Below are 22,848 nucleotides of genomic sequence, written 5' to 3'. Positions count from 1 at the left end.
AAATTAGCTTTCAGAGCATCGCTCCTTCATCAGGTGACTATCACCTGATGAAGGAGGGATGCTCCGAAAGCTAGCGTGCTTCCAATTAAACCTGTTGGACTATAACCTGGTGTTGTGTGATTTTTAACTTTGTACACCTAGTCCAACACCAGCATCTCCAAATCATGTATCCACTGGAGTTGAGAAGGACAGAGAGTTAGAAGGGCAAAACATAACTTGATTGAAACACACAAATTCCTGAAGAGTCTGGAAAGGTGGACGTAGAAAAGATAGTTCTTATGGAAGAACCTGGAATTCAGAGTCACTTTAAAATTAAGGGATCATCTATTTAAGGCTGAACAGAAATATTTTCTCACAGATGGTCAAGAGCCTTTGGGACTCCGTTCTTAAGGCAAAGATAAATAGGTTCTTGATAAGCAGGGGTGGACAGGGTTGAAATGTCATTGAAATTTTTTAATATATTTCAAAAATGTACTTTGAGAGTGGTGGGAATGTCAAGTTAAATCAGCTATTATCTTATTGAACGGCTGAGCAGGTTCAAGGAGTCAAATGGCCTACCTTTATGACAGTTACCATTATTAGAACAGTACAAATAAAAAAAAATGCTCAAGATCAGAACGATGTCAGTGCAGATAGAGTTGTGGAACTGGAGTTTGTTAAAGCAGCAGTTATGCCCATGGCAATTTTTTTTTTAAAAAGTGAAAATTTTAAAACGGAAATATTGCTTGACTAAGAACCAACATAAAGACTTTAAGACCCTGATGCAATTTTGCAATGATATTCTCACTAGGCATAAATAGCAAAGGGGAGGAGTTATAATTCAGAGGGAGAAACAAGTGGCTTTTGTCATACAGTGGTGGTATCTCTACCTCTCAGATAGGAGACCTGGGTCCAAGTCCCACATGCTCTAGAAGTGTGCAATAACATCTTTGATCGGGTTGATTTGAAAACATCTAGAAACATGTGAAGTACATTCACTAGCATTGTGTATTATTTATGGAATAGGCTTCCAATAACAGAAGATAACAACAGATCTGGCAAATATCTGAATACCCATGCATCATAGCACTGAGTCGGAATGTGTGAAAAAAAATGTCTATTAAAAAGACCAAGCCTAAAGATAACACCTGGTCTTGTTTTCTCTTGAGCAGTCTATTGTGAATCCAAACTCATGCAAGTGGTCATAAAACCACACTAATACAAAAAAAGCACAAGGTCAGTAATTGAACAGGAATTTGTGCAAGTAAGGATAGGGGTGGTAGAGCTTTGAATGAGCTCAAAACAGTGTGGAGTTAGATGGAATACCAAAGACAAGAGTAAACCTTTCAGTAAAGGTGAAGTCAGGTGATGTTTTCAAGTGAAAAATAGGCAGTGCTAATAAGGAAGTAGTATAGGTCATTCTGGTATAATGCACATTTTGTCAATTCGAATTGGCTATGACAACTGATGAATTGTGGACTCTGTTTGTATAATGTGAACTTCCTACTGAAATGGGTTTAGTGATTTTTTTTATAGCAGTTTCTATAGCGCAAGGTTGCAGAAACGCAACCGTCATGTTATGTACATAGAATGCATTGTACATGGGTATTGCCAGCTTTAAAATTATCTTAAGTGCATGGAAATTTACAGTCAGAAGTCATCCAGTCTTGCCATGACAATTGGGATACTTGCATTAAACAGCAAACTAATGAAGTATTGTACAGAGATATCAATATCTTTCTTAATTTTAGCAGCTAGAAAAACAAAGTGGAAGTATGTTATGAATCAGTAAATGCAGTCTACCTCATCTGGGATAAATGTATACAGCACCAGTTTGTCGTCAATTTTTAAAAATTGACAGCAGTTTTATTAAAAAAGCTTCAACTGCAACACAAACAATTTAAAGTAGCCTTTATTGCATGCAAGAGATGTTGCATATCTTTGGACCTGCAGAGTTAAATATCACATACAACTGTTTGCCAAACATCTTAGCAGCTGTAAAATAGTTATGCAACTGCAATAGCTGCATTAGTAAATGAGCTGAGCTCCCAAAAGACATGTTTTTCTTAAATTCATTTTTCCCAAACTTAGTAGATTTGGTAAAATTGAGTGAGATTGCATGTGCTTGACATTTTCCCTGGTGGTGTGGCTTCGGAGGTTTCGATATAGGAGTGAATCCAGTTTTGCAATGATTTGTGCTATTCCAGTTAATGGCAGGCCTCAAAGTCAACTGAATACACATTACAAAGATAAATTATTTCCCCATATACCTATAATCAAAAATCAATATAAAACATTTATATTCTAACGTAAAATCATACCAAACAGAAGGTTGTGGAGCTTTCTACATTAGAAACAGCAATTGGAAACTCGTGAAGGGGTCATACAGTTCTTCCATTTTTCATCTATTCAGGCTTATATATCCTGATTTCTTAAATACCCATGAACAAAACGTATCTTAAGAATATATCCCTAAACTCTAAAACAGTAACTTTAACTAATTAACAAAATCAAACTCAACACCACAATAAAAATTGTTCAAGAATACATGTCATCCAGAGGAACTATTGTAATAGTGGCATGTTAGCTAGCAGTTACTTTACCCAAGAAAAATACAAAGCCAAAAAAAAATGCATGTCTGGCACTGTATCAAAAAGTTTGTTTTCTACAATACATTTTACTCTGCAAACAAAATAACACCCATTTTTACTTTGGGATTCTTGACAATTGCACATCATATCAGTGTGTATGCAGATTGCAAAATGTTATTCCAGGAATACTGCACAACATATACCAAGTTAAAGATGCAAACTAATTAGTAACCAGTTCCTTATTTGTCTTTGCTTTGAGCTGCCAACATATCTGCAAATTTAGTGAGATGTTCCTGTTCCTGACCAAGTGCATTCAGAAAAATACCCATGGGGCTCTTCTTCAGTCCAACCTCTTCCATCTTGTTTTCGATCTTGTTCTTTAAGTTACGAAGCCTCAGAGAAGCATGTACAAACATCACTGAAATAACATTTAAAAATGTTAAATTGAATGCACATTAAGTTAGTTTCTGGATTAAATAAAAAAGCATTGTATATTAAACGCATTCAAAACATTCACGAAGTTAGTTCTAGATGGTGAAAAAAAAAATCAGATTTATAACGCACTTCCCACATTGATTAATGGAATAATAAAATCCCTACAGTGTGGAAACAGATCATTCAGCCCATCAAGCACAATCTGACCCTCAAAGCATCCCTCCCTGCCCCACCACACTACCCTAACACTGTAACCCTGCATTTCCCATGTCTAATCCACCTAACCTGTACATCCCTGGACACTATGGGTAATTCAGCATGGTCAATCTACCTAACTTGCATATCTTTGGACTTTGGGAGGAAGCCACAGAACCTGTTGGAAATCTACGTAGACACAGGAGAACGCGCAAACTCCACACCAACAAAAGTCACTTGAGGCTCCTTTCCCTGTGAGGCAGCAGTGCTAACAACTGAACCACCATGCTGCCCCATGACAACAGTCAGAAGCTCTAAGCCTGGTTAACATTAGTTTCAACACTCCCACTGGAGCACATGATAGTAGCATGGTGGCTTAGTGGTTAGCATTGCTGTCTCAGCGCCAGAGTCAAGGGTTCGATTCCAGCATCAGATGACTGTGCAAGCTCCACACACATTCTCCCAGGGTCTGTGTGGGTTTCCTCCACGTCCTCCAGTTTCCTCCCACAGTACAAAGATGTGGTGGATTGGCCTGCCAGATTGCCCACAGTGTTCAGGGATGGGGTAGGCTAGGTGCATTAGTCAGGAGAAAATGTAGAGTAGTAGGGATAGGGGAGTGGGTCTGGGTGGGATACTCCTCGGAGGGGCAGTGTGGACTTGTTGGGCCAAAATGGCCTGTTTCCACATCGTAGGAATTCTAAGATCAGCCAACTCAATAAAAGAAGAAACAAAGGTATTCTGCTTCACAGCTTCTCAAACTGATCAGGAATCTTTTTTTTTTGCACATAAATGTCATTTGCCTGGGTTTAAATCACTTAAATTGACAGAGACATTACTTACAAAGCAATGGCAAAGTGATTCCAAACAAGAAAACCATCACTCCCCCGACAATGGAAATGAAAAAGTAACTCATCAGCAAGATGCTCAAGACAAACGTTGTTGGGTACCGACGCTTGAAATGACCAATAGCCGCTTTATTTTCCGAAGCCCACATGGAACCCATGAATATCAGTACTACCACTGCTCCTCCAAGGATGATCTCCAAGGGGCTCAGAAACCTGCCAACAACAAAAAATAAAATTACATAAGTAAAATAAGAAAGTCAAAGTTGGATCTTAGACTGCCTTGGGAAAAAAGGCAGGAATGTTCACCAAGAAAAGAATAAAATATTCCTTATTAGGAACATAGGAACACAAATATGCCATTCAGGCCATTGAGCCTGCTCCACCATTCTAGAGCATGGCTGATCATCGAGCTCAGTGGTAGATTCCCACATTATTTCCATAAGCCTGGATGTTATAGTGACAGCTTTTCTAGTTAATCTCTATCTTGACCTTAAATGAATAAAAACTTCCACAGCCCTCAGGAAGTAGAATTGCAATAATTCACCATCATCTGGATATTTTAGCCTCATAGCAAATATATTCTTTTGAAAACCAAACATTACTTTAAACACGGGTCATCACCTAGCTACCATCTAATCTTTTAACACATTTTTTCAATCCACCACTAGCCTCTTCCTCATACTTTCATGATTGCTTTAGCTTAGGTTGAAGATCCTCATTTGCAATTGAACTAAAATTTTTCTTGTGCTCAAAAGAAAAATCATACTATTTTCAATACTTCCAAAAATGTTTCTTTACAAGGAGATTAAATTAGCACTCTCTAATTGCATGATGCTAGATCTATAATGGCTTGTGCCCCAGCTGATCCTCAATATCTGTTCCTCCAGAAAAGTCACTCCACCGTTTTGGTACTCATTAGAATTAATCAATCAGTCTATTCTGTAATTTGATCTCAGGATTTTGTTATCTGCTACTCCTTTTTGCTTTCATTGAATTAAAACAAAGCTGTCAATCTGAATTCTCTCAGGTTCTTGTCAAAATGTCAAGTTTAAATTAACTTTAACAACTTTTTATTAAAATTTTAAATATCAAGTGATGAACTGGTTTGGACGAGTCTATTATTTAATTGGTTTCCTGCAGTCCAAAAGTAAAAATTACATAGGAACAGATTATGAGTAGAAGTAGGGAATCTGGTTCTTTCAATCTCTTTGACCATTCTGTATCAAGGTCAAGAGATTTTCCTGGCCAGTCCCCACAGTCAGAGCAAGGAGAGAAATGACAGACTTCACCCATGTCCAAACCACTTATTCTCTGCCCTCTTCATCATTCACATTTATCCCCCCATTCAAAATGAACAAATTTATACAATTACATAAAGGTCATAGTAAAGGTGATAAAGCCAGTTGTTGACTCTGGTTAAAGATATCATTGACATATGCAGCAGAGGTCACCAAATGAAGAGCAGCAACAAAAATAAAAAGTGATGCCGTATTTGTTTTTAAGTGGCCCAACCATAACCATTAAACACCCAAAAGGATTAGATTATACTTCAAAACAATATTGTACAATAATGTTAATGTGACAGGAAAATATCCTATAACTTTATAACACCATGCAGACAACATTTTGATTACCTCATTAAAATGTTTGGTACATCACACCATACACAAGGAAACAGTCTATTCATATTTTGGGGAACATTTGACACCAATACTTTTACAATTCAGATAAACTACACAACATCCAGATAACTTTTGACTGATTACATGATATTACTGAATAAAACTATTTCATACAACCTTGAGGTGCTGGTTTTGGATTGGGGTAGACAAAGTTTAAAAAAAAACACACCAGGTTTACTCGGAAGTATGTCTAAATAAACCTGTGGACCATAACCCAGTATTGTGTGAGTTTTAACTTCATACAATCTTATCCAATCTTGCATTTCACAATATTCTCACATGATAGAAAGATTAAGTGACTTGAACAAATCGGAATGACTCCATCACACAAGCCTTCATTATTAGGAAGTGGCCTTGGAGTGAGCTAGAGAGAGTGATGGAAGAGGCTGGGGCTATTTTCCCTGGAGTGTCAGAGACTGACCTTATAGCGGTTTATAAAATCATGAGGGGCATAGATAGGAGAAAGACCTTGGCTATTCACCCTCAAAAGGTTTGGTGTGGGTCGGGGAGTCCAGAACAAGATGGCACAGGTTGAGGGAAAAAGATCTAAAGGGGCAACTTTTTCATGCAGAGTGGGGAGTGTATGGATTGAGCTGCCAGAGGAAGCTGATACATTTTTTGTTTAAAAATGTTGTAATTGTATCTGGATGGGTAGATGAATATGAAGCATTTAAAAGGGGTATGGGCCAAGTGCTGACAAACAGAACTAGACTAGGTTAGGATATCTAGTCAGCATGGACCAAAGGGTTGGTTTCCACTTTAAGATGACCCAATGTATCACAACTCATAAGAGCCAAAGGTTAAAGATTGAATGGCTTTTCCATAATCAGCAAGTCTGAAGGCTCTGCTGATTGCTGCCTCTCGCCACAATACATGTTTTCAATATCCACAATGCATCACAACTTTATCACGTTAGCTCAGTACTTTAAAAGAAGCTTAAAAATAAGGCAAAGTAAGATAACAGGAAAGTGGACAATATGAAATGGATAAGACTAGAATCATGTGCAGTGTAAACCATGTTGTTACACTGATTTGTAGAATCAGAAATCATAGAAACCCTATGGTGCAGAAGCAGACCATTCGGCCCATCAAGTCCACACTGGCCCTCTGAAGAGTATCCCACCCAGAGCCCCCTTAACCCCGCCCAACCCCTGTAACTCTGCATTTCCTGTGGCTAATCTACTTAGCTTACACATCTCTGGACACTATGGGAAACTCACCTAACCTGCACATGTGGGACTGTGGCAGGAAATTCGAGCACCAGGCGAAAACCCATATAACCACAGGGAGAATATCTGCGTGAAGTCTGCATAGTCGCCCGCATGTGAAACCGAACCCAAGTCCCTGGTGGTGTGAGACAGCAGTGCTAACTACTGAGTCACCACACCTCACCTAATTCTTGCTAACTTAGGGAACCAAAAAGGGTTTTGGAGTTGAAATATAAATTGATCAGCCATGACCTTGTTGAATGATGGAGCAAGCTCGAGAGGTTGAATAAATGGGTTACTTCTGTTCTTGGTTCGCATGTTCCTATACACATTTGTCCTGGAAACTTAACCAGTAAGTTTTTTAAAAAAGTGCATTACAGACTAACAACTCTGAAGAGCACTCTGACGAGAATTTTCACTTTCCAAAAATTAGAAAATGTGCGCTATTTTGGTCACAATCCTTTTGAGTGAAAACCATTTCTAGTCATCTACAGTACTCTGTCCAGACCCTTAACAATTTAAAATATTTGATTGAACCGTCTCTTTCTTTTTAAAAACAAAGGCTCAAGTCCTGACTTCAATCATCTCATAACTGGATGACCACAATTACTACTTTGCACCTCTCAGTTCTATGTTACAGACTTCAGAATTCTTAGCCTCTGACCTCCTCTTACTGCCTCAGTATTTGTATCTGGTCAATGGTAACCACCAGGATTCAAATAGTAGGTGATTCAGCGATGGCAGTTCCACTGAAGGTCATGGGACAATGGTCCCATTTTCTTGCTAGAGAATTCATTGCAGCTGAAGACTGTTACAAAATGCTTCAGCCTTGTCTTTTGTGCTAATGACTCACTCATCATTGATAAAAGATGATATTTGTAGAGCTTCCTCCAGCGAGTTGCTAAATTGTCCACCAGCATTCACAACTGGATGCAGCAGGACTGCAAAGCTTGAATTTGATCTGTTGAAGGTGGAATCACTTAACCCTCTCCATCACTTGCTGCATATGCTACTTGACTCAATTGCCTGCTATTTGTCTGGTCTTGTAACTTCACCATGTTGATACCTCATTTTTAGACATGACTGCTGTTGCTCCTTGTACTTTTTAATTGAGCTGGTGTTGAATCCCTGTCTTGATGGTAATTGTACAGTAGGATATATGCTATGTCATGTGATTTTACTGGGGCATGATTCTGCTGATGGCCTACAGCATCTCTTGGATGACCAGCTCAGAGTTGCTAGATCTGTTTAAAACCTATCCTTGAGCAGAGTGATACTGTCACAACGCAATGAACAGTACCCTCCAGATTGGTAAGAGCTCAAATATGTTTTTTCCACTTGTACATTCCTTCACCACTGACCACACAAACAGTTTCATGGTTAAGTCCTTTACAACTTGACCAGCTGGATGAGTAGTGCTGTTGCTGTTGAGCCACTCTTGGTAGTGGACATTGAAGTTCCCTGCCCCAATACATTCTGCACCCTTATCACCCTCAGTACTTCCTGCAAATGGTGTTCAACATGAAGGAAAATGGATTTAAATCTGCTAAACAGAACACAAATTTCCTTGTCCACATTTGACCTGATTCCATGAGACATCATGGGGTCTGGAGTCACTGACTTTATGACACCAGCAAAACAAACCCAACAAAGTCATAGAGATGTACAGCACAGAAACAGACCGTTCAGTCCATGCTAACCAAATATCCTAACCTAACCTAGTCCCATTTACCAACACTTGGCCCATAACCATTTAAACCCTTCCTATTCACGTACCCATCCATTTGCCTTTTAAGTGTTGGAATTGTACCAGCCTCCACCACTTCCTCTGGCAGCTCATTCCATACACACATCACACTCTGAAAAAGTTGTCCCTTTTAAATTTTTCCCCTCTCACCCTAACCCTTCAGTTCTGGACTCCCCCAATCCAGGGAAAAGACCTTGTCTGTTTACCTATCCCTGCCCCCCCAATTTTATAAACCTCTACAAAGGACACTCCAGGGAAAACAGCCCCAGCCTAGTCAACCACTCCCTCTCGCTCAAATGCTCCAACTCTGGCAACATCCATGAAAGTGTTCAGAAAAGATTTACAAGTTTCACAACATCCTTCTGACAGGAGAGAGAGAGACCAGAATTGCACGCAATATTCCAAAAGTAGCCTAAACAAAGTCCCGTACGGCTACAAAATGACCTCCCAACTCCTATACTCAATGCTCTGACCAATAAAAGGAAAGCATACCAAATGCCTTCACTATCCCATCTACCTGTGCCTCCACTACCAAGTAACAACGAACCTTTCATTAAGGTCTCTTTATTCAGCAACACTCCCCAGGACCTTACTATTAAGTCCTGCCCCGATTTGCTTTTCCAAAATGCAGCACCTCACATTTATCTAAATTAAACTACATCTGCCACTCCTCCACCCGTTGGCCCAAATGATCATGATCCCATTGTATTCCGAGATAACGTTCTTCGTTGTCCACTACACCTCCAATTTTGGTGTCATCTGCAAACTTACTAAGTATACCTCCTATATTCACATCTGAATCATTTAAATAAATGACAAAAAGAAGTAGGCCCAGCATCTTTGTGGCACACCGCTGGTCACAGGCCTCCAAGTCAGAAGGCAACCTTCTGCCACCACTGTCTTAGAGAGACACCTTACTTTTAACAACAGTATCCCCCAATTCTGGTCTCTCCTATGAGTGGAAACATCCTTTCAGCATCTACCACAAAATGCCCTAAAGGATTTTCATAAAGTCCAGCTCTCATTCTTATAAACGCTAGTAGATACACAACAAAGCTTCTCTCAATCTCCTCCTCATTCCACCATTTCACCTTTGGTCACTACCAAAGAATTTTGTTTTGGTGAAAGCAAGGAGCAAGAACAAACTATTTCCAGTTTAAAAATGTAATCTGGAGGAAAGTAATAAGGAATGCATTAGCATGTCCTCTCCTTGGATGAGTTTCAACTACAATTTTATTCACTAAATCACATGTTCGAGCGCCAGAAGAGTGATCCACCCAATAATTGAATAATTAGTCACTAGACAGTGAATATTCAGCACATTGAGAATTAAAAGTTTTGCATTTGAAGGTTATGCTTTCAGCCATCTGGGTTAATTTACTCAGTCTGGTACACAGATGAATGGAAAGAAGAGTTGAGCAATAGTTCTTATATAGACGCTGATGGTATTCAACTATACCTTATCCCTCACCTCTTCATTGCCCATGCTGACAAACTGCTTGACCAATAAGTCTTGGATGTTTACAACCTTACCCAGCTAAGATTAAATACAAAGGTTTGTCAATGGGCTCCAGTTTAAACTTGCATGCATACCACTGACTATTCTCAACTCACCTCTCAAGCAAATAAAAAAAACTGAAGCTATACAAAACTCTATCATTGCAGGCTATTTTGGAAAAGTACTACAGCAGCACATTAATTGAAAATGAGGGTGGGGTGTAGAAAGGGGAACCACCACTAAGAGAGAAAACCATTTTATTTTACAAAATAAAATGAAGATTCAGTGCTTATTGCAACCATCACAAATTAGAATCAGCTGTGTTTTCACATTACCAAGGAAGTGCACGCAAATAAAAAGTTAGGGATGATTGTCAACTCACCAAGGTTTCTTAGACAGCATCCTCCAGACCCACAACCTCCAAACTGGAAGAGCAAGGGTAGTAGATGCATGGGAACAAAACCACCCTACAAATTCCCTCCAAACCACCATCCTGATTTGGAAACAAATTGCTGTTTATCCACTGTCAGTGAATTAATATCTGGAACTCCCTTCCTAACAGTACTGTGATTGTCTCTGAACCCCAAGGACTGATGAGTTTGAGAAAGTAGCCCACTACCACCTAAAAAACAATAAGGATAGACAATAAATGCTAGCCTAGCCATTGACAATGATATTCTATGTATAATATTTTTTAAAAGATTAAATAAGCCAAATTTATCGATGCAACCCGTGAGCTAGACTCAAAATTGCACCTAATCTGTCCATTTCCCAAACTTCAATGTACACTCAAATTTCCTCAAAATTCAGAACTTCTTTCCAAAACAAAAAGGCATATTGAAGAATTTATAATCAGGGAAGGATTTTACTTTGACTAAAAACCAACAGCAAATACAGAGCAGATTTCAGATGAGAAAGTTTGTAAGAACTCAAAATTACAATAATATTTACTTCCCAAAATGGAAACAGAATGTTTTACTTCCCCACATCTCCTTTGAACAATTATGGATGGAGGTGTCCACGTTTGAGTTTCAAATTGAGTTGAGTTTCGCTGGTAGAAGATTTAACGATGGGTCAAAGATCAAGGAAATGTGGGCATATCATTGTTATCTGCAAACTCAGATAACACAATCATTCACACAACATGGAACAGAGCTCTGGGAACAAATACCAAGAAAAGCCTAGTGCACTAATTATCACCATGTCCCCTCAGGCCATTGTTGTCAGTATATGGCATTCAAATACAGCACATTTTCTTAAACAAGTGATTTAGTACTTCCAGTAAGTTGGCTTTTCTTCCCTCCAGTAATTGAGTACAATCTAATTTTTAAAATGTTAAATTTTACTGAGTTATTTTCAATTTCTGGTGATATCCTGGCAAACAGTTTTTTCAAACACCATATAACCAAGTAGTTATTGTAGGGACAAGAAACACAAACTAATCCTTTGAAATGCCCATTCCACTCCTCCCATTGGTGGAAAATTATCTATTGATAGTTATCTAAACACCAGCACCTGCCATTCCACAGCACTGAATTCATTATCTATCTCTGGCAAACTAATTCACTGGAAACAATGAATGCCTGTGTGTCTGATCTGTTGCAGTCTTGCCATTGTCTTTATTATTCATAATATTAATTTAGAAATGTCAGCTTCAATTTTCCAGGATTATAACACTATTAGATAACATGTTAATGATCCATTTTTGGCTAGCTTACAGACATTTCTTAGAAAAGACAGGTTATTTGCATAGTAAAGCAGATAAAATTTTAAAGACCAGATCAACTACACAGGAAGTTCAAATTATTGAAGGAAACAGCATAAAGGGTGTGAGGGATGTCCACTGACCCTTGACAATTTCTGGTAATTCATGGAATAGACCAATATCAAGCTATAAGAAGCATTCACAGAGTGAAGTTTCATAATCTTCCTTAAGCAGAAAGATTAATTATCAGAGGCTGATATCAGGACAGCAACTCATCTTGGATACTAATGCTCAGCACCCAATAGTCAATTCTGAAGTTGTTACTGGAGTTAAATCCAGTGGAGAATACAACAGATAGCCACATTGAGAAGACCATACCTTTATGCCTAAGTATTTTTGATCGAAATGGTAAAGGATTGCTTTAAAACCAAGGATTGTAGGAGGGATTGCTTCATTTTCAGTAACTTGATTCTCGAACCTTATTGTATGTTGTGTTACACTGCTGTTTTAATTCAAGCAGAGCAGGAGGTTATATGTAGATGGATCAGCACTGAAGGCATGTATAAAGTGTGATTCAGCCAGTGACAGGTTGCAGATTGGTCACAATGCTAAAACCAGTCAAGAATACCAAAGGCAACATCCATTTTATTGACTCTTGGGTAACTAAGCAGCTTGTGGGCATGAACAATACTGACAGAAGCCTTCATATCCACTTCCTTCACCATCGATAGCAGCAGCAAGTACTGTCTACATGACGGCCTGCAGAAATTTGCCAAAGATCCTGAGACAGCACCTTCCAATCCCACAACCATTCCCATACAGAAGCGCAAGGGTAGCAGATACATGGGAACACCACCAAATATTCCTCTCCAAGCCACTTACCATCCTGATTTGGAAACATAGTGCTGTTCCTTCACTGTCACTGGGTCAAAATCCTGGAATTCCTTCCCTAAACCTACAGGACATGGAAACTACACAAATATCCCAATGCTAAAGGACAGAGGAGCCCAGCATATCATGCAAAGGGAAGGATGACAAAGTTGCCATAATCTTCAGTACTGGTATTGCAGACATGTGCTCCAGAACATGCTGTACCCACACCAGCTTATTCCAAGTACAATTACAAGTACAATTAGCTATCTACCCAACAAGGTAGGACCTGTATACAAAGTAGGATAACATCAAACCCAGCCACTTACTGCCCCATTAGTTTACTCTTAATTATTAATAAAGTGATGGAAGGTATCAACAGTGCTTTCAATAAACATTTGCTTAGCAATACCTTGCTCACAGACACTCAGAGTACCACGAGGACCACTCAACTTTTGACCTCATTACAAACATGGAAAAAAGAGAGAGATTCCAGAGGGAAGGCAAGAGTGACAGCCTTTGACATCAAGACCACATTTAATTGAATGTGGCACCAAACAGCCCTAGCAAAACTGGAGTCAATGGGAGTCAGGGGAAATCTCCCTGTTGGTTGGAGTTAGGTCTGCTGCAAATTAGGATGGTTGCGGTTGTTGGAAAATCAGTCATTTTAGCTCCAGAGCATCTCTGCAAGAACTTCTCAGAGTAGTTATTTTTAAAAACAACTCTTATAAAAGATGCTACAACACATCTCTGGGGTAGGAGGGACTTGAGCCTAGGTCTTCAGGTTCAGGGGTAGGCTCTTAGCCATCCAGTTCCTCATGGTAGTGCCCTAGGTTCAACCACCTTCAGCCGTTTCATCAATGGCCTACCCTACATTACAAAAGGTCAGAAGTATGAATGTTCACTGATGGTTATACAATGTTCAGCATCATTTATGCCTCCTCATACTTAAGTAGTCTATGTCCAAAAGCAGCAAGACCTGGAGAATATCCAAGCTTATTCTGACATGTAATAGTGACAGCATAAATGCCAGGCAATGACCATCTCCAACAAGATAGCATCCAACCATTGCCCTGGATATCCCATTGCCTAATCCCAACCATCAATATTCTGAAGATTACCATTAATCAAAGTCTGAACTGGTGAAAGCATATAAACGCTGACTATATGAACAGGATAAAAGCTAGGAAGTGAGTAACTGACCTCCTGACTCCCCAAAAGGTTGTCCATCATCAGGCATTCCTGAAGAAGGGCTTATGCCTGAAAAGTCGATTCTCCTGCTCCTTGGATGCTGCCTGACCTGCTGCGCTTTTCCAGCAACACATTTTTCAGCCATCATCTACTAGGCACATGTCAGAAGTGTGATAGAATATGCCTCACTTGCTTGGATGAGTGCAGTGCAACAGCACCCAGGACAAAGCAGCTCATTTGATTATTCATAAAATAATTTGGTGCCAAAGTATATTTTTGAAATTAAAAAAAATCATCTACAAATGTTCACTTCCTCCACCAACAATGCTCCGTAGTAGCAGCGTGTACCAAAAGACGCAGTACAGAAATTAACCAAGTCTTCTGAGACAAATATGCATTCTCCCAAATCCAAATCAGGTCTCTTCTGAACTGCTCCTATCTATAGATTTTCTAAACTAAAGAAAATCCTTAATTATTTTGAAATGTAAACAAGCTAACAACCTTCAAATGTTCATCCTACCTATTGTAATCAATAAACACCTTAGTCCTTCAACACTCCAGGGTGTTGCTGTCACCCATTTGGTCAGGTACAAGATTAGGTCAGTTCTTAAAGGTCAATCTGACCCAGACCTTTTTTAAACTCTTCAAAAACTACCATTAGCATTTGATATCCAAATACTAAAAGTACACAATAAAATCATATCTCTCACCAGACTATTGATATTGCACTGAGCAATGCAAGCGCTCAAGTCCAGCCTGACCATGAGTCAACAATATCTTGGCTACTCTGTTAATTGAGTTTTGGCAAATGTTATAGAGTCAGACTCATGTAGCATAGAAACAGGTCCTTTGGCCCACCACATCTAAACCAAACTATACTAATCTCATTTACTTGCACTTGATCCATTGTCTACTATACCTTGGCATCTTAAGTGTTCCTCCAGATGCTTCTTAAATGTTGAGTGTACCTGGCTCCACCACCCTCTCAGGCAGCATATTCCATACTTCCACCACCTTCTGGGTGAAAACATTTTTTCCTCAGATTTTCCCTAAACCACTACTTCTCACCTTAAACTTGTGAACTCAGAGCTTAGTCACATCTGCCACCGGGCAACAATTCTCACAATCTACCCTTTATTTGCCTGTAAACTTTGTGTACTTCAATTGAATCCCATCTCAATCTCCTCTGATCCAAGGAAAAGCAAACAGAGCCCACCCAGCTTCTCATTACTCAGACTTTTCATCCCAGGCAACATCCTGTTGAATCTCCTCTACACTCTTGCAACCAAAACTGCACAAAGTATTCCATCTATGGCCTGATCAATGTTTTATAATGTTGAAACAAGACTTCCTTCTTATGTTCTCACCCTGGCTAATGAAAGTAAGCGTCCATTATGTCTTCTGCACCATTGTGTGTTGACACATTCAGGGATCTATGGATATGTACACCAAGATCCCTTTGTTTGTCAGTACTATCTCTGGACCTACCATTCATTGAGTATATCCTTCCTTCATTAGGCCTCCCAAACTTTGTCACCTCATACTTACCAGGATTAAATTCCAACACATCTCATCCACATCCGCCCTTTAACTCCAACCCTCAACACAACAAGGGCAGAAGTCCATAGCTCTCATCTTCCACCCACCAGCCTCTATATACATTGCATCATCCTCTGCCACTTCCACCACTAGGGATATATTTCCCTCCCCACCCCTATCAGAGTTTCAGAGAGACCATTCCTCGTCAGATCCACCGCTGCCCCAGCCAGCCCCCTCTCCTGGCACCATCCCCTGCCACCACAAGAAGTGCAAAACCTGCACCCACACCTCCCCACTCATCTCTGTCCAAGGCCTCAAAAGAATCCTTCTACGTAAAACAGAAATTTACCTGTACCTCCACAAATGTCATCTACTATATCCGTTGCACCCAATGTGGTCTCCTCTACATCAGGGAGGCAGAACGCCAACTTGTGGATTGTTTCAGAGAATATCTTTGGGACACGTGCACCAACTAACCACACCGCCCTATGGCGGAACAGTTCAACGACATGCAGGTCCTGGGCCTCTTCCATTGTCAAACCCTAACCACTCAACACCTGGAGGAAGGACGGCTCATCTTCCGCTTTGGGACCCTGCAAACACACGGGATTAATGGTGATTTCACCAGTTTCCTATTTCCCCTGCCTCACCTTAGCCCAATCCCAAACCTCCAACTCAGCACCCCTCTTGACTTGTCCATCATCTTTCCCATCTATCCACTCCACCCTCCTCTCCAACCTATCACCTTTATCTACCTGATGCATTCTCAGCTACTTTCCCCTCCAGCCCCACCCCCCCCCCTACCATTTGTCAGTCCCCCACAAGCCTCATTCCTGATGAAGGGCTTTTACCCAAAACATTGCTTCTCCTGCTCCTTGGATGTAGCCTGACCTTCTGTGCTTTTCCAGCACCACAACTCTGATCTCCAGCAGCAGCAGCTGCAGTCCTCAATTTCTCCTAGTTAAATTCCATCTGCCATTGCTCTACCCAATTTACCAGCTGATCGATATCAGACTTCAGCTTGAGTCAATCCTTCACACAATCAACACCAATTTTTGTCATCTGCAAACTTACTAAATTATACCTTTTACATTTACATCTAAGTTATTAATATACATAACAAACAGTAAGGGTTGTAGCACCAATCCCTGTGTTATACTGCTGGTCACAGGTTTCCAGACAAAACAACCCTCACCATCACGCTTTTCTTTCTATTTGGAGGAGAAAGTGAGGACTGCAGATGCTGGAGATCAGAGCTGAAAATGTGATGCTGGAAAAGCGCAACAGGTCAGGCAGCATCCAAGGAACAGGAGAATCGACGTTTCGGGCATAAGCCCTTCTTCAGGAATTCCTGAAGGGCTTATGCCCGAAACGTCGATTCTCCTGTTCCTTGGATGCTGCCTGACCTGCTGCGCTTTTCCAGCAACACATTTTCAGCTTTCTATTTGGAGGCCAATTTTGGATATAGGTTGCTATCTTGCCTTCGATCCCATGAACCTTCTAATGTGCGATCTTATCAAAGACCTTCCTGAAGTCTATGCAAACCACATTAACTGCACTACCTTTATCAATATATTTAAGTCATCTTTCCAAAAAAAACAATTAAAATTAATCAAATAGACATTCACAAATCCATGATGACTATCCTCAATCAATTCTTGCTTCAAAGTATAGATTAACCATATCCCTTTTCTTCCCAATAATTGTCCTACCACTGACATTAGATTAATTGTCAGTAATTGAAATACCAAAGTTTGTTCTCCAGCTACTGTAGCACTGTATACTGCAGAAGTCATTAAGCGAGAGTGTGTTTCAAATATTGATAGTAAAACGCATCTGTTTTACCATAGAAAGTGAATTGAATCAATTCATTGTTTGTACATCATTTTAGTGAATTGCTAAAAATGCCCATGGCCCTTCTGTGGGACTTGTTTGACTCAATGGAACTGAATTTAAAAAAAAGATAAAATTTCAATACTTCAATGTGCTGAATTAACTATTCTCACCGAATTTAGTTTGGAACAACATACAATGACAATTAGTTCAATGAGCCTTATTTTAAATGACTGAAAACTCCAACTCCAATTACTAACTTGCAACGTCTGCTACATAAGTCAACATTCCATTTAAAATTTTTATATATCAACTTTTCTATCCTAGAGAAAAAAAAATGACTGTTTCCTCAAGAACGTGATACTGAACGATGGTCAGTGCCTTCACAAAGGGGAAAAAAATTGAACGTTTAATCAAAAACGTTATAGAACACCACTTCTGCCTTAAGAAATTGGTTTGATGCCAGGATCTAGAAATCAATAAAACATGGAATACAGCATACTCTAACAGCAAAATCTGAAGTAATCTCAGGTAATACAGCGTCTTGGTTCAAAATTAACAAGCCACACCATGCCAGTTATTTCTGATTTTTTTTTAAAATTGGGCCTAATTATTATGGCACTTGAACCTGAGTAGCTTGCTGGGAAATTTCAGGGGACAGTTTGCTCTGGGTCTGGAATCACATTTAAACTGTGGGAGAATGGATTCCCTAAAAAGGACATTAATGATCTAGGTGGGTTTTTAATCATAATTCAACACACAGTTGCCATTAGACTTCTGGTTTCAAAAGATTTTTTCTTAAAAAAAAAAGATTTTTAGTGAAGTCTAAATTTCACCATCTGCAATGGTTGGATTTGAACCCATGCCCACATTAGGGACACTCTATTGTTAGTCTTGTGACATTACCACCACCTCTCCTGATTACATGAAATCATCTTTCAAGTGGTCACTGAATCATTTCAAGGAAGAATGCTTTCAGATTCTTGAAGTGAAGATACAGAATCTGCTAATACATTTTATAAACTCACATGCATCACTACAAAAGCACTCTGGAACAGATGATAAGTTCTACACTGTTAGCAGTAAGTTGTTTTAAAATATAGCTTTAACATCCTAAAACAAAGACACAGGGAAATTCTAAAACAAAATATGTCAGCAAGCCAAGAAATTAGGTTCAACAAATACACACCCCAGTCCATCTTATGAGAGGAGGGGGAATAAATACAAAAAAGATTAATCACTGGAGAAAGTATGCTAAGGGAGTAATGGGGCTAAAAACCAACAAGTCCCTTGGACTCAATGGGATGCATCCTAGGATATTAAAAGAAGCAGCTTCAGAGATTGAGGATGCATGGATAGTAATCTGCCCAAGAATTCTTAGATTTGGAAAAGTCTCAGAGGGTTGGACAACTATTACCATCAACGGAAGAGCTTTGTTTTAAAAAAAAAGTCAGGAATCAAAAATAGGTGACTTTAGGCCAGTTGGTTTAATGTACGTTATTGAGAAAGCATTAGAGGCTACTATAAAAGGATACAATGGCACAGCATTTAGAAATACATATGAAGAAGCAGAGTCAACATGGTTTCGTGAAGGAGAAACAATGCCTGACAAATTTAATAGTTATCGAGTCAGAATTATACAGCACAGAAACAGACCCTTCAGTTCAACTCGTTCATGCCAACCAGATATCCTAAACTGATCTAGTCCCACTTGCCAGCATTTGGCCTTTATCCCTTTCAACCCTTCATATCCACGTACTATCCAAATGTCTTTTAAAATGATGTAATTATACCTGCCTCCGCCACTTCCTCTGGAAGCTTGTTCCATACACGCATCACCCTCTGCATGAGAAAGTTGCCTCTGAGTAACTAGCAGGATAGGTAAAGGGGAACGGTGGATGTAACATATTTGGATTTTCAGAAAGCTTTCAATAAAATACTGTTCAGCTACTTAATAAAGATAAGAACCAGTTATATTGGAGGTAGTATATTAGCACAGATAGGGGATTAGCTAAATAATAGAAGACAGAAAATGGTTAGAGGTGGACATTTTCAGGATGGCCATCTGTAACTTGAAGTGCCACAGATCAGTGCTGGGCAACAATTATTTACAATATATGTTACTTACTTGGATAAGAAAAGTGAGTGAATGCATTACAGCTAAGTTTTCAAATGACAAAAACAAGTGGGAAGGCAAGTAGTAAAACATGACAGAATCCATGGAAGGATATAGCCATGTTAAGGGAAGAAAAACAAATTCTGTCAGCATCAGATCATTGTTTTTAAAATAAGACAATATAGTGATGCATATTAGATTTTTCTAAAATACTGACAAGATTACTAGCTATGAAGTGCCTTACTATGCAGGTGTCATGTGCATGAATCTGAAATCATTCTTCCTTGAAATGAAGGTGGTCACTTGAAAGATAATTGCGTGCAATTTGGGAAGGCTGTGACAGGTGAATATAAAATGTAAAAGTGTAAGATTATGCATTTTGCAGGAAGAATGAAGAAACTGAATACAGAGAGTCTCCGATTTACGAACATCCAACATACAAACACAATCCCATACAAGAGTGTAATTCTAAAGATCCGACATACAAACTTTTTCTGTACTTATGAATGGCTATTTTATATTGCCCTGCATGGTATTCCAACGTGCACAAATTGAATGGATACAAGAATGGAACGTGTTCGAACCAGTGGACGGAGTATACTCGTTAAGTGGAGAAGAACAGCAGAGAGTTGTACCAAAGAGACAGATTTCAGAGTCCTTGTGCATAAATTTCAAAAGGCTAGCACCCAAAATCAGCATGTAACAGGGAAGACAAATGTAATGTTGGCCTGTATTTCAAAAGGAGCAGAGATTAAAAAGTAGTAAGTCTTCCAAAAACATTAATGCACTGGTCAGACTACAGCTGGAATATTGAGAACAGTTTTTTTAAATCCAAAATCTAATCTAATTTACCGAAGGAAACATACACTGGAGACAATCCAGAGAAAATATACTGGACTGACACCAGTAATGGAGGGGCTGCCTTGTGAGGAAAGGCTGAGTAGCTTGGGTCGGCACTCAGTTTAGAAGAAAGAAAGTGATTTTATTAGAGTCAGACATACAGGTCGGAAATAGACTCTTCGGTCCAACTAACCCATGCACAATAGATATTCTAAATTAATTTAGTCCCATTTGCCAGCACTTGGCTCATATCCCTCTAAACCATTCCTATTCATATACACAACCAGGTGCTTTTTAAATATTGTAAGTGTACCAACCTCCACCACTTCATCTGGCAGTTCGTTACATACATGCATCACCCTCTGCATGAAAGGTTGCCCCCTAGGTCCCCTTTAAACCTTCACCCCCCCCCACTAAATATATGCCCTCTGGTTTTCAACTCCCCTACAGAAGAAAAAAACCTTGGCTATTCACCCTAGCCATTCCCCTCATGATTTTATAAATTTCTAGAAGGTTACCCCTCAGCCTCCGATGTTCCAGGGAAAACAGCCCCAGCCTGTACAAGCTCTCCCTCTGACCCTGCAAATATCCTTGTAAATGTATTCTGAACCCTTTCAAGTTTCACAACAACGTCCCTATAGCCAGGAGACCAGAATTGAATGCAGTGTTCCAAAAGTGGTTAGGCCACATTGAAACATTTAGGTTTCTCAGGGGACATTTAGATTCTTACAGGAACCGAACAGGTTAGAATTGGAGGTGTTGTTGCCCCCCTTCTGGGAGAATAGAGGACCAGAGAGCATAATCTGAAAATAAAGGGGCCTACCTTTTAAAACAGATAAAGAGACATTTCTCTCTGAGGATAGTGAATTTGTAGCATTCTTTAAAAAAAAAGAGGAGGTCTGTAGAGTTAGGATCATTAAATTATATTCAAGGCTGAGATAGATATTTAATCTGTAAGGAAATTGAACACGATGGAGAAAAGGCAGGAAAGTGAAGCCTACAGCTCTCAGATCAAACAACGATCTCATTTGACTCTGCTCTGCCAGTCAATGGGCTGCTTTTGCTCCTGCACTTTACAGTCTCTCGTATAAGTGCACTCTAGGTTCTCAAACGGGTCAAAGAGGTAGCTATTTACGAGTATCTCTAGGAGGACAGTAAGATAGAGAAAGATGTAGGGAAGGTATTCCATAGTTCAGGGCCTAGGCAATTGAAGGTACAACCACCAATGGCACAATGATTAAAATCAGGGATGTTCAAGAAGTCAGGATTAGAGTAGGGTAGATATATAGCTTGGAAAGAAGCCAGAGGAGGTTAGAGAGACAGGGAATGGTAAGACTATGGAGAGATTTAAAAACAAGAATGAGCACTTTTAAAAAAAAACCATGCTTGATCAGAAACCAATGTAGGTCAGCAAGCACAAGTGGAGCTGGATTTCATGGTTCAGTTTTAAAACAATTGCTGGATTAATGAATTGACTGAAAGGTATCAAATTACAATTATTGTAAAATCAATAGGCTAAATTAAGTTCTGAAGAATTTTAAAAAGAGCAGAAATAAAGGGCAAAAATATTCTTACAGTAGATTGGAGGAAATAGGATTAAATCCTAACTTGCCAGTATTTGCATTAAAATATTGTCCTATGATACAGAACCACATAGAAATTCAGAAAACATTACAAAAAGTGTTACACTTTTCTCTTAATATGTTCAGTCAAAGCAATTTGGCCATTTCCCATGCATGTATAAATTGATCCAGTTTCCAGGGCTTAGTAATCTGGCCAGAGATAGGTCACCTGAATTTAAGATCCTCATAGAATCAATTCACAGTCATACAGCACAGAAATAGACCCTTTGGGCCAATCAGTCCATGTCAAACACAATCCCAAACTAAACTAGCCCCACCTGCCTGCTCCTAGCCCATGCCCCTCCAGACATTTCCTATTCATGTATCCATCCAAATGCTTTTTAAACGTTGTAGCCATTCGTTTACTAGCAAACAGAAACTGAGCATTCCTCGGCCGTGAAGTTACCCCTACTGAACAGTCCCTTGTATCTGGATATTAAAACTTGCTGATGCAAGCATTATAAAATTGCCGTTTAAGCCATTACAACATTTACACAAATGCAGGCGTGTCGATGCCTTCAGAAAAAATACTTTGATAGGCTAATTTAAGCAAATGGGTGCACATTAATATACACCATCCCATTACGCAGCTGTTCCAATACACGACAAGTTTGAAACAATGAGAACGCTGCAGGCCCAGGTAGAAACGAGCTCCTTTACCCGATCACTACAAAGATGCAGATAGCCATGACCAAGTAGTTACTCTGGTAATAGAGCAGGTTGCTGATCACTCGGTTGTTCCATTTTGTTAAATCTCGAAAATCCGGCTGGGCGAAACGGGCTGAACCCAAAATGAAATCATCCCAAGGTCTTAAGGGAGCGAACTGCACTTCCATCGTAGCAGCTACCGCACTGAGAGCTCAACAGCAGCGGCGCTTAAAGAGGCGTCACTGACTCCACCCGAGCGTCGGGGAATGAGCCACAGCCTCATTCGGACATATATCGATGATTC

The 22,848-nt window shown here is 39.6% G+C and overlaps 1 protein-coding gene across 1 annotated transcript; it reads right to left on the bottom strand.

The window, feature by feature from the left end:
- Nucleotides 1-1,873: 1,873 nt before the first annotated feature.
- Nucleotides 1,874-22,752, bottom strand: LOC122559077 (PRA1 family protein 3-like). Its single transcript, XM_043708323.2, has 3 exons — nt 22,557-22,752; nt 4,041-4,258; nt 1,874-2,988 (listed from the first exon to the last, which is right to left on the bottom strand). Exons 1-3 carry the CDS (start codon nt 22,730-22,732, stop codon nt 2,810-2,812), a joined length of 573 nt encoding a protein of 190 aa, XP_043564258.2. The 5' UTR covers nt 22,733-22,752; the 3' UTR covers nt 1,874-2,809.
- Between the last annotated feature and the right edge of the window lie 96 nt (nt 22,753-22,848).

Source organism: Chiloscyllium plagiosum, unplaced genomic scaffold, assembly GCF_037043375.1.
Source record: "Chiloscyllium plagiosum isolate Xiang-an unplaced genomic scaffold, Cpla_swu_hap1 HiC_scaffold_14, whole genome shotgun sequence".
In the NCBI taxonomy this organism is placed as follows: Eukaryota; Metazoa; Chordata; class Chondrichthyes; order Orectolobiformes; family Hemiscylliidae; genus Chiloscyllium; species Chiloscyllium plagiosum.
Note: the sequence above shows the minus strand (reverse complement) of the source record. Positions and strands in the feature narration are given on the sequence as shown.

What these genes read in the sequence shown, in the direction of transcription:
- LOC122559077 (XM_043708323.2), bottom strand. Translation starts at nt 22,732, where the DNA reads ATGGAAGTGCAGTTCGCTCCCTTAAGACCTTGGGATGATTTCATTTTG. An exon ending in TGCATCTTTGTAGTGATCGG is followed by an intron (nt 4,259 to 22,556) that starts GTAAAGGAGCTC and finishes TGTTGTTGGCAG; the next exon opens with GTTTCTGAGCCCCTTGGAGA. An exon ending in AATCACTTTGCCATTGCTTT is followed by an intron (nt 2,989 to 4,040) that starts GTAAGTAATGTC and finishes ATGTTATTTCAG; the next exon opens with TGATGTTTGTACATGCTTCT.